Raw genomic sequence first — 12,925 nt, forward strand, 5'->3', positions numbered from 1 at the left:
TGTTCTATATCTAAGTTCATTGGAAATCCCGACAGAAAAAGTTAGATGGGGCATAGATACAGTCGGAATATCCGACCAAAAGCTCCCATCTGACTTTTTCTGATGGAAATTTCGACTGTGTGTACGCGGCATTAGGATATCCTCACACTCACTTACCTGACCCTCTGACTCCTGTGTAGGAATGGAGATAGAATTCTCTGGCACTCTGGATCCACAGTGAGATATTCAAAATTTAAAGACTGGAAATTTTCTCTCTTCAAAGTCTTCAAGCAATAGCTCAGCTGGTTGGAATAATGCCTGCCCATCCAAAAATGACCAGTACATGAGCCAGACAGAGACAACCTGAAACAACCAGACATGATGCCCCTAATGAAGTCCTCATCCTGAGTCTCATACAGACAGAAGATGGTCTGAGTATAGAAAGTCTGATTGATGTCCTTCATGGCCCATTCTATGATTGCAGGTTTGGCTCGGAGTGAGATGGAGATTCCTGTGACCTCTGAGAATGTCTTCATCTGATTTTCATTCAAGAGACCGAACAGGAATTGTACAGATAATGATAAATGTGAGTAACCTGAACTTAAGCCACGGAGTGATTCCCCTTTACAGATCTCCGGGAGGAAAGTACCTTCCATAGATCCAGACCCATCATCCATCCCATAATAGAGAGCAGCAAGGAACTCCTGTACACTCAGGTGGATGAAGCTGTAGCAGGTCTGGTGACGGACGTCCCAATGAAAGATGTTCTCATTCAGAAATACAGACTCCACCTCATCCAGAGAAAGTCCATGTCTTTCTAGATCTTTCTTCTCAAATAAGATTTGTTGGTTCAGAACTCCCTGATTGGCCAAAGCACACAGCTTCTTCAGACAGGTTTGTTTCCGGTGTACAGACTGCTCCTTCTTGCTGTGATGGGTTAGTAAGACCTCCAGGTAGAGAAGATAAATTGTAGTCATTGTACGACACCGAATCAAACCCAAATCTTTTCTGATTTCTTGTGTCATTACAGTGCAGACAATCCAGCATGTGACGGGGACGGCACACATGGTGTACACAACGTCATTGTCTTTTATTATTCTGAGAACCTTGTCTGCATCTTCTTTACTTCCATAGAATTTATGGACATATTCCTCTCGATCTTCCCTTGTAAATCCCTGGATTTCCACATTGCGGTAATCATTGATGAACGTGTTAAGTTTCTTCATGGCCAGTGACCTTGTGGTGATGATCAGAGAAGATTCTGGGAGAACATGTCTCTTGAGCAATTTTTGGAGAATTATTTCTTTGTGGGTTTCCATAGAAATGTCAAGACAACCCTCAGATTTCTCCTCCAGAGACCACCTCAGTTCATCAAACCCATCAACTATGGTGAGAAGTCTTCTCTGACTTCCAGGATCCTTCAGAACATACACCAGGTCATCTGAACTCAGTCTGCAGGTTCTGGATAAAAGCCCCACAAGACTTATGTTTTCAGGGAAGGTGTTGATTTCTCTACAGCTCAGATAAAACACAAAGTCAAACTTGTCTCGGTATAGATCCTCAGAGGCCCAGTCCAGCATGATCTTCTTGGAGGTCATTGTTTTTCCAATCCCAGCAGATCCTTCTAACACCACAACCTTAGGGATGAAACCTTCGTTATCAGGGTCAAAGAGGGCCTGGATTGTGGTTGGGGGTCTTTTCTCCATGATCTGTAGATGTCTTCTGCCTGAACTCCTTATTTCTTCTTTTTTTTCCTCTTTATTCCGGGGTCCCTTTATCATCAATGGCTTGGTGAATCTTTTCTGTAGATGAACAGCCTCCCCCATACGGGAATTATATTCTGGAATCCTCTGGAACATCTCTTTCATAGACTTTCTGTGTTCCGTACTGATGTCTTTATGAAAGAAAGGAGAATATTTTATTCCTCATACACACACATGAAATGGTATTTATAAGACAGAGTTAGAAATATTGTATTCTAACCATAAACCCCAAGAATGGAACCCTAAAACATGATATTTCATGAAATGCAGGAGGATTGTGGAAGCATCTAAAATATGGACACACCATCCAGACCAGAGGTGTAACTAGAACCTTCAGGGCCCCAGTGCAAGATACCATGAAGAGCCCCCCTGACTGCTGGGCCCTTTCTGCAGCCCATGGCCCTTTCCACTTGTTCCTGTCATGGGGCCCTTTATAAGCCTTGGTTCACACTGGTGCGACTTATAAAGTGTCTACTAATACAAAGTCGCATTGACAAGTCAAAACACATTAATTTCAATAGGTGCTGTCCTATTTAATGCGACTCAAGTCGCAGCAACAAAGAAAAGGCTCCCTGCAATATTCTGCTGTGACTTTGGTGCAATGTGAGTGCCATGGACTACAATGTTAAATCACAAAATCGCAAGGAAATTGAAAGCAAGTTTCACAACTTTGAGATCACAGCAGTGAGAAGTGAGCCTATGTTCTGCAGTGGGCTCCCTTCCTGCTGCCTCGGGCCCCCCTTCAAAGGCGGAATGTCAGGGCCTGGTCTCAAGTGCGACCTTGGTGACCCTGGTAGTTCCGCCACTGATCCAGACTACAACAGAACATAATGTTCAACCAGAAGAGATTTCATATTAGACATGGATGTCCTACTAACCTGATAATCTGTTGTCATGCGTCTTCTTCTTCAGTTTGGCTGGAAATAAGAATATGGAAGTGATTAGTCCTGACAAACCTCTGAAATGTATAAAATAATAACTAAGAGAGTTATTAGTGTAGCAGATCCTCCCAGACACCATCATCCCACCAACCCTCTGTAGATTGGAGTCTCTCCTCCTCCACGTGATGGGGATTGTCTTTGTCTGCCTGGCAACATCTCAGCACATTGCAGTGACATGTGACCATGGTGGGGGGGGACATGTAAAAGCCCCCAATTCTCTATGCAGGGTTTACAGGCACACACTTAGAATTTGGAGCCTTGACTCCTCTTTCTGATGGAGGTTTTGATGGATGCATGGGGCACAAAGCTCAGAACCCCAAGCAGCAGTCATGAGGGTCTCCTAGGAATACACCTATAAATATGGAGGTTCTGCATAATCGGCAAGTGGCTGCCATTGTATTGCTCTGCTCGGCATGCCGAGTGATGTCATTGTGTTATGGTGACTGAATGTCGGCATCCTGGAGAAGTGCTTCCATTTTACATTGTTCCTGTTCTGCTGTAGTTTGAACTCTGTAGCCTTTTCCTTCATCTGGAATTTTGATACCCAAATGTATTTTATTCTGTAAACTCACTCAGTAAAGATGGCATAACTCCTTATTGACTAAAGCCCCATACACACACATACATACACATCGGTTTTTCTGCTAAGTTTTTCCTTCAGGTTTACCAAAACCATGTAGTGCAAGGGCCTGCTCCTAATTGCATACAAATTGAAACTCCTAAGGTTGGACCTCATATTATATGGTTTTGGTAAATCTGAAGGAAAAACTCAGCAGAAAAACTGATAGTGTGTATGGGGCTTGAGGGTAAAACAAATGTCAATGCCTGAACACAATTTGCAACTTTGATCTGTGTTAGTAAATCTGTACATATCAAAGCACATAAAATGTCTTTCAATCCATGGTTTGCATTCCGAAAACCCAGGAAATGACATCACCGGAAGGCCTCGTACCTAATGCATTTCACTCTGCCTCGGGAGCATCATCAGAGGAGTTTTACAGTGGTGTGAAAAAGTGTTTGCCCCCTTCCTCATTTCCTGTTCCTTTGCATGTTTGTCACACTTAAGTGTTTCGGAACATCAAACCAATTTAAACAATAGTCAAGGACAACACAAGTAAACACAAAATGCAATTTGTAAATGAAGGTGTTTATTATTAAAGGTGAAAAAAAATCCAAACCATCATGGCCCTGTGTGAAAAAGTGATTGCCCCCTAAACCTAATAACTGGTTGGGCCACCCTTAGCAGCAACAACTGCAACCAAGCGTTTGCGATAACGTGCAATGAGGCTTTTACAGCGTCCTGGAGGAATTTTGGCCCACTCATCTTTGCAGAATTGTCCTAATTCAGTTACATTAGAGGGTTTTCGAGCATGAATGGCCTTTTTAAGGTCATACCACAACATCTCAATAGGATTCAGGTCAGGACTTTGGCTAGGCCACTCCAAAGTCTTCATTTTGTTTTTCTTCAGCCATTCGGTGGTGGACTTGCTGGTGTGTTTAGGATCATTGTCCTGCTGCAGAACCCAAGTTCGTTTCAGCTTGAGTACACGAACAGATGGTCGGACATTCTCCTTCAGGATCTCTTGGTAGACAGCAGAATTCATAGTTCCTTTTATCACAGCAAGTCTTCCAAGTCCTGAAGCAGCAAAACAGCCCCAGACCATCACACTACCACCACCATATTTTACTGTTGGTATAATGTTCTTTTTATGAAATGCAGTGTTCCTTCTACGCCAGATATACTTAGACACACACCTTCCAAAGAGTTCCACTTTTGTCTCATCGGTCCACAGAATGTTGTCCCAAAAGTCTTGGGGATCATCAAGATGTGTTGTGGAGAAATTGAGACGAGCTTTGATGTTCTTTTTGCTCAGCAGTGGTTTTCTCCTTGGAACTCCGCCATGCAGGCCATTTTTGCCCAGTCTTTTCCTGATGGTGGAGGCATGAACGCTGACCTTAACTGAGGCAAGTGAGGCCTGCAGTTCCTTGGACGTTGTTGTGGGGTCTTTTGTGACCTCTTGGATGAGTCGTCGCTGCGCTCTTGGGGGTAATTTTGGGCGGCCGGCCACTCCTGGGAAGGTTCACCACTGTTCCATGTCTTCGCCATTTGTGGATAATGGCTCTCACTGTGGTTCGCTGGATTCCCAAAGCTTTGGAAATGGCTTTATAACCCTTTCCAGACTGATAGATCTCAATTACTTTCTTTCTCAATTGTTCCTGAATTTCTTTGGGTCTCGGCATGATGTGTAGCTTTTAAGGATCTTCTGGTGGACCTTACTGTGTCAAGCAGCTCCTATTTAAGTGATGCCTTGATTGTGAACAGGTGTGGCAATAATCAGGCCTGGGTGTGGCTAGAGAAATTGAACTCAGGTGTGGACAACCACAGTTATAGTATGTTTTAACAAGGGGGGCAATCACTTTTTCACACAGGGCCATGATGGTTTGGATTTTTTTCACCTTTAATAATAAACACCTTGATTTACAAATTGCATTTTGTGTTTACTTGTGTTGTCCTTGACTATTGTTTAAATTGGTTTGATGTTCCGAAACACTTAAGTGTGACAAACATGCAAAGGAACAGGAAATTAGGAAGGGGGCAAACACTTTTTCACACCACTGTATATGCTTGGCATGAAAGACTAACATGTGAGTGGATATTACTTTATAATAAAACCTTTTTTAAATGATATCAGGCCATGTACATGGGTGTCCGCAGGTAGGGGCAAGGGGGGTCCAGTGCCCCCCCCGGAATCAGATCTTAAATTCAACACAGTTCCATCGCTATTGGGGTGAGGGCAGCCCGCACCCATGTGTAACCAGCCAGTGGGGTGACACCATCAAGGTTCTGTCAAGCCCCCTATCAGTATAGTGTGACTGTGGGCTGTTTTCCCTGCTCAGTCCAGCAGAGAACTCGGCAGCTCTGTGACAGGAGAAAGGCGAGCTGGGGCTATCAGGTTTCCCCCCAGTCACCACCCCTTTCTCCTGTCAGGGAGAAGAGATGGCGGCTCTCACCAGGTTCCCTGCCCAGCTTCCTGCCCGCTCTGTTCCCTCCCCATTGGCCATAACTGAGGGCCAGTCAAAGGAGACAATGAGAGGAGAGCATCATGGGACATGTAGTCCCAAAGATTGGCGGCCCCATTTTCCCCCGGGAGGAGGCTACAGCCCGATCAAGAGAGAGATTGAGAGACTGCACCCTGAGAAAAAGCTGAGGGAGAGAGTGCTACAGGGAGAAGAATGAGGAGTGTGCTGGATAGAAGCCAGAGAGAGAGAGAGAGCCACGCTGCCCAGCGCCACCAGAGAGAACTACACTGCCCCGCGCCACCAGAGAGAGCCACGCTGCCCAGCGCCGCCACAGAGAGAAAGACTGAGCCACTGCCAGGGTACAGACATGCTACACTACTGACCAGAGTCGCCCCCGGGAAACCCAGAGTGAGTGATCGTCCAGCCAGAGGGATCACTGCTGTTGTTTCACTGGGTCTGGTAAGAGGGCCTGTTGGCCATTATCCATTACTTATCCTAGGGACTGTACTACATCTGCAGTCTCTGACCATGATAATGTGATAATGACATTGTCGAAAAGGGGTGGCGCATGGATGACCCTAAAATTATGTCCACCCCAGAAAAAAGTTCTGCGGACGCCCATGGCCATGTATGCTCTGTTTCTTATCCTATCAGTACGCTTAACAACTACCGGGGATGTTTAGAAGAAGAAAAGACACATCTACGAAAAATATATTTCACCAGTATAGCCGATCTTTACATGGATAGCTGGTGAGTGAGGGCAGAAGAGGAAGGGGAGCACAGCACTTTCATCACTTTTGTCATCTGCTATCGCACAGATTGCACTTTTTAAAAAGTTATCTCTGCGCGGATGGCACTTTAACCACTTGCCGACCAGCCGCCACAGTTATAATGTGGCAACGTGGCTTGGCTTCCCGAAACGACATACTGGTACGTCGTTTCCTGCATGAGCCTGTGTGGGCACGCGTGCTGATTGGCTAGCAGGGGAGCCAATCAGCAGGTCCGGCAGACGCGATGTCCACCGGCTGCCCGAGATTGTTCCTCGTGGATACAGAATGGGGATCTGCCAATGTAAACAAGGTAGATCTCCGTTCTGACAGGGGATTAGACAGAGATATTGTGTTTCTGCTATGCAGGAAGACGGATCTGTGTGTTTTCCCAGTCAGACAGTCCCCATATTCAGTTATGCCACGTACACATGGTCGGAAATGCCGCCAGCAAAAGACCGATGTGAGCTTTTGGTTCAAAAATGTGACCATGTGTAGGCTCCATCGGACTTTTGCTGGCAGCATTTCCGCCAGCAAAAGATTGAGAGCAGGTTCTCTATTTTTCAGAAGGAAAAAGTTTCTATCGGAAAAGCTGTTCGTCTGTATGCAATTTCGACAAACTCTTAAAGGAGTATACACATTTTTTCTTGCAGCAGTCTAAATTTAATTGAATGTAAATGTATTTAAACACACCACAGCGCTGGGACACTCACAGTTTTTAATATTATAAGCTTAATTTTGGATATATTGAGTTTGAGGAAGTGATGTCACATCCTGGCTGGTAGGTCTGTTAGTAAATTAGTGCTGGAGACTGATAGGCTGAGCTGAGGGGTAAAGAGATAAATTTGGGGTGTCATCAGCATAGAAATTATCTTGAAAGCCATGAGAGGAGGTGTAGATTGAGAATAGGCGAGGTTCAGGAACAGAACCTTGGGGGACCCTGACGGAGAAAGGAAGAGGAGGAGTTAGCCCCTGTACACACGGTCGGAGATTTCCACAACCAAATCCGTCGGATTTTGCCCGTCGGATTTTGTCCATCGGATCTTGTCCGAAACTGTTGCATACACACGGTCGGACAAAGTTGGCGAAAAATCCGATCTTTCAGAACGTGATGACATAATTTCGTTACGATGGGACTACGTTCAGGCTAGTAGCCAATAGCTTTGATGTAGGAATTTGATCTGAACATGCGTGGCACTTGGTCCGATCAAAATGCTCTACACATGATTGGATTAGGTCCGACCGGCCCAGTTGGTCGGGAAATATTTCCAACATGTTGGAAAATTGGGTCCGACGGATATTCGGACGGAATCAGTCCGATGCATACCACACACAGTCGGATTATCTGACGACACGGTCCGATAGGGCACATTCCGACGGATTCTCCGACCGTGTGTACAAGGCTTTAGAGTTGCAAGTGACACTGAAGGTGCGGTGGGATAGGTAGGATGAGAACTGGCGAAAAGTATAGTCGCAAAGACCAAAAGAGTGTTTTGAGGAGGACGGGGTGGTCCACCGTGTCAAAGGCAGCAGAAAGGTCCGGAAACAGGAGAAGAGAACAACATCCATTGGATTTAGCTGCTAGTAAATGGTTTGTGAGTTCTAGGAGAGCAGTTTCTGTGGAGTGTTGAGGGCAAAAGCTGGACTGAAGGGGATCAAGAATTTTGTTGTCACTCAGATCATCACTCAGTCGGTTGTAGACCAGGCATTCGAGGTGAGCTAAAGGACTATTACGGTACATGTAGAAATATCAATAACCAGTTATTTAAACCAGAGTAAAATAGATATAACGTTTATTCAAATAATAAAATCATTTAACAATATACAGTGGTACAGGTGGTGAGGTATTTCAACTAGTTTCGCTCTGACTGAGCTTCTTCAGGAAATACATACGTCTGTGAAAAAACACAAGTACAGTAAATAGGACAGAAGAGGACAATAATCATCTAAAATACATTGTAAAAGATGTAAAGGGGAACTAATATACAACACAAGATGTGGCTCTTACCCACGTCGAGTACCACCGAAGCACCAGAGGGCCCCGGGAGTGTCTCCCCCTGGCGACTGGGGGAGGTATTAGAAAACGGACAGGCCGATATCTAGGAGAGATATATGATATTGAATTATAGTTCAACTAGTTGAAATACGTCACCACCTGTACCACTCTGTATATTGTTAAATGATTTTATTATTTGAATGAACTTTATATCTATTTTACTCTGGTTTAAATAACTGGTTATTGATATTTCTACCTGTACCGTAATAGTCCTTTAGCTCACCTCTGTCGTCGATAAGCCTGATATGGGAACCAGGTTTCTCGATTTTTATTCCATGTCATTTTGGATGATGGTACACCCTAATAATTCATTAGTCTACTTGGGTGACGAGGCTTTTATTTTCATATTTTGTGCATAGACCAGGCATTCAAAGAGTTTGGAGAGAAAGGAGATGGGGCATATGCTGTTAGGATTGTATCCTCTATCTATACAATGTATTTTCCCTTTTATTGGTTGAACTGGAGGGACTTTTTCAAACAATGTATTATTTAATGGATCCTGTATGTATACTTCCATGAGGCCCCATATGTCAGTGGGAAGGGGTTCATCTGGATAGAAGCTCCCGTGTGGTGACCGGCTTTTTCTGGATGACATTCCTCGTTTTTTCCTCACACAGATATTGTGATATTGTGATATTGTGATAACTCACCATGTTGTGCTCTCCTCTCCTGGAGGTCATATGCTGGTCCCATCAGACTGATCAGTTTAAAGACATCAATGGTGACGTCCAGAGCCCCTTCTTCTCCATATGTGTCTATCAGGATGTCCTTGGTGGTGATCCAGTCTGCATTTTCTAGTTTTCCTCGGGGGATGGGAAGTTCATCTCCATAGGAGACATCAGACAATTTGTTCCTAAATCTCTTGAAGTCACTTCCTTTCAGATCCTCCAGAGAATATATGATAAGATCCCCGGGGGTTTGTTTCCTCTTTCCCAGAACACCAGAAGCCGACCCTGCAGAGAGGACAATCAGTAACTATAAACATTCATTCTGATTGGATGATTTCTGACACATGAAAAAATGGTGTGCGTTTCCCCCCAGCCCATTACCAGGCCCTTCATGTCAGGTATTAATATTAAGGGGAACCCTGCACCAAACTAAAAAAAAATGGCATGGGGGTCCCCCCTCAAAATCCACACCAGACCCATATCCGAGCATGCAACCTGGCAGGCCACACGAAAAAGGGGGGAAGAGAGAGTGTCCTCTCCTCCTGAATTGTACCAGGTCACATGTCCTCAACATGGGGAGGGTGCTTTGGGGTCCCCCCAAAGCACCTTGTCCCCATGTTGATGGGGACAAGGGCCTCATCCCCACAACCCTTGCCCGATGGTTGTGGGGGTCTGCAGGCGGGGGGCTTATCGGAATCTGGAAGCCCCCTTTAACAAGGGGACCCCCAGATCCTGCCCCCCCTCAATGTCTACAATGTAAAGTAGTGAGTGTACAGCTTGTATAACAGTGTAAATTTGTTGTCCCTTCAAAATAACTCAACACAGCCATTAATGTCTAAACCGCTGGCAACAAAAGTGAGTACACCCCTAAGTGAAAATGTCCAAATTGGGCTCAATTAGCTATTTTCCCTCCCCAGTGTCATGTGAGTCGCTAGTGTTACAAGGTCTCAGGTGTGAATGGGGAGCAGGTGTGTTAAATTTGGTGTTATCGCTCTCACTTTCTCATACTGGTCACTGGAAGTTCAACATGGCACCTCATGGCAAAGATCTCTCTGAGGATCTGAAAAAAAGAATTGTTGCTCTACATAAAGGTGGCCTAGGCTATAAGAAGATTGCCAAAACCCTAAAACTGAGCTGCAGCACGGTGGCAAAGACCATACAGCGGTATAACAGGACAGGTTCCACTCAGAACAGGCCTTGCCATGGTCCAACCAAAGAAGTTGAGGTCACGTGCTCAGCGTCATATCCAGAGATGGTCTTTGGGAAATAGACGTATGAGTGATGCAAGCATTGCTGCAGAGGTTGAAGGGGTGGGGGATCAGCCTGTCAGTGCTCAGACCATACATCATACACTGCATCAAATTGGTCTGCATGGCTGTCATCCCAGAAGGAAGCCTTTTCTAAAGATGATGCACAAGAAAGACCGCAAACAGTTTGCTGAAGACAAGCAGACTGAGGACATGGATTACTGGAACCATGTCCTGTGGTCTGATGAGACCAAGATAAATTTATTTGGTTCAGATGGTGACAAACGTGTGTGTGGCAGCAACCAGGTGAGGAGGACAAAGACAAGTGTGTCTTGCCTACAGTCAAGCATGGTGGTGGGAGTGTCATGGTCTGGGGCTTCATGAGTGCTGCCGGCACTGGGGAGCTACAGTTCATTGACGGGATGCCAACATGTACTGTGACATACTGAAGCAGAGCATGATCCCCTCCCTTCAGAGACTGGGCCGCAGGGCAGTATTCCAACATAACGACCCCAAACACACCTCCAAGGCCGCGTACACACGCGCGGACTGTTCGCCCAACCTTGTTCGTCAAACAGTTTCGGCAAACAGTCCGCTCAAAATTTGCATGAGCGGACTTGCCCACACACGGCACTTTTTGAGCGGACTGTTTCAGCGAACTGTTTGCCAAACAGTTCGCTCAACTTTTGAAATGAACGGACTCGCCCACGTAAGGCGGAGGCAAGTCCGCCCATTTCGAGCGCGTGTACAGGTAGGCGGGGACGCGACGGAGACGTCGCGGGCTCCGCCGCCTGGAATGGGCTTAAAGGGGAACCCCAACGCCGAAAAAAATCGGCGTGGGGGTTCCCCCAAAGTCCACACCAGACCCTTGTCCGAGCACGCTACCCGGCCGGCCAGGAAAGGGGGGCGAGCGAGCGCGCCCCCCCTCCTGAGCCGTACCAGGCCGCGTGCCCTCAACATGGGGGGTGCCTTTGGGAAGGGGGGGCCGCGCGGCCCCCCCACCCCAAAGCACCTTGTCCCCATGTTGATGAGGACAAGGGCCTCTTCCCGACAACCCTGGCCCTTGGTTGTCGGGGTCTGCGGGCGGGGGGCTTATCGGAATCCGGGAGCCCCCTTTAATAAGGGGGCCCCCGGATACCGGCCCCCCACCCTATGTGAATGAGTATGGGGTACAATGTACCCCTACCTATTCACCTGTGAAATAAAGTACAAAAAAAAACACAACACAGGGAAAAAATATTTTATTGCACAGCTCCAGGGGTCTTCCGTCTTCGGGGGTCTTGTCCCCCTCTTTGGTTCTTCTGCCGGGCCACCGCGCCTTCTTTTAGCTCTTTTGCAGGCGGTGGCCCGGTCTTCTGTCGCCGTCTTCCGTTCTTCTGCCGCCGCCTTCGGTTCTTCTGCCGGGCCACCGCGCCTTCTTATAGCTCTTTTTGAGGCGGTGGCCCGGTCTTCTGTCGCCGCTGTCGCCGCCGCCGCCTTCAGTTCTTCTTCTTCTTCTTCTTCTTCTCCTGGAGATGTTGACTCGACGAGCTCTCCGGCCACAATGCCAGGGACGCGCTCCGCTGCCACTTATATAGTGACAATGGGGCGGTGTCACATGGTATATGTCACATGGGTTGGTCACATGGTGACCCCGCCCCCTTACGATGTCATAGTCCCCATGTGACATCAACCCATGTGACCAACCCATGTGACATATACCATGTGACACCGCCCCATTGTCACTATATAAGTGACCGCTCAGCGCGGCTCTGGCATTCCGGCCGGAGAGAGCGACGTGTCAACATCTCCTGGAGAAGAAGAAGAAGAAGAAGAAGAAGAAGAAGAAGAACGGAAGGCGGCGACGGCGACAGAAGACCGGGCCACCGCCTCTAAAAGAGCTATAAGAAGGCGCGGTGGCCCGGCAGAAGAACCGAAGGCGGCGACAGAAGAACAGAAGGCGGCGACAGAAGACCGGGCCACCGCCTGCAAAAGAGCTATAAGAAGGCGCGGTGGCCCGGCAGAAGAACCGAAGAGGGGGACAAGACCCCCGAAGACGGAAGACCCCCGGAGCTGTGCAATAAAATATTTTTTCCCTGTGTTGTGTTTTTTTTTGTACTTTATTTCACAGGTGAATGGGTAGGGGTACATTGTACCCCATACTCATTCACATAGGGTGGGGGGCCGGTATCCGGGGGCCCCCTTATTAAAGGGAGCTCCCGGATTCCGATAAGCCCCCCGCCCGCAGACCCCGACAACCAACGGCCAGGGTTGTCGGGAAGAGGCCCTTGTCCTCATCAACATGGGGACAAGGTGCTTTGGGGTGGGGGGGCCGCGCGGCCCCCCCTTCCCCAAGACACCCCCCATGTTGAGGGCACGCGGCCTGGTACGGCTCAGGAGGGGGGGGCGCGCTCGCTCACCCCCCTTTCCTGGCCGGCCGGGTAGCGTGCTCGGACAAGGGTCTGGTGTGGACTTTGGGGGGACCCCCACGCCGATTTTTTTCG

At 47.4% G+C, this 12,925-nt stretch overlaps 1 protein-coding gene across 2 annotated transcripts in view; it reads right to left on the reverse strand.

The window, feature by feature from the left end:
- The window catches only part of LOC143962098 (NACHT, LRR and PYD domains-containing protein 3-like), a 117,535-nt gene that overhangs the window by 60,777 nt on the left and 43,833 nt on the right, over positions 1-12,925 (reverse strand). For both annotated transcript variants that reach the window (XM_077471424.1, XM_077471425.1), the window contains exons 3-5: positions 9,178-9,480; positions 2,621-2,659; positions 157-1,873 (exon numbers count right to left, since the gene is read on the reverse strand). In XM_077471424.1, the coding sequence (XP_077327550.1) occupies positions 157-1,873; positions 2,621-2,659; positions 9,178-9,480 (2,059 nt within the window). The remainder of the gene's footprint in view (positions 1-156; positions 1,874-2,620; positions 2,660-9,177; positions 9,481-12,925) is intronic.

Source organism: Lithobates pipiens, unplaced genomic scaffold (assembly GCF_037356315.1).
Source record: "Lithobates pipiens isolate NorthernLeopardFrog02 unplaced genomic scaffold, aLitPip1_a1.2 Scaffold_8, whole genome shotgun sequence".
NCBI classification, from domain to species: domain Eukaryota; kingdom Metazoa; phylum Chordata; class Amphibia; order Anura; family Ranidae; genus Lithobates; species Lithobates pipiens.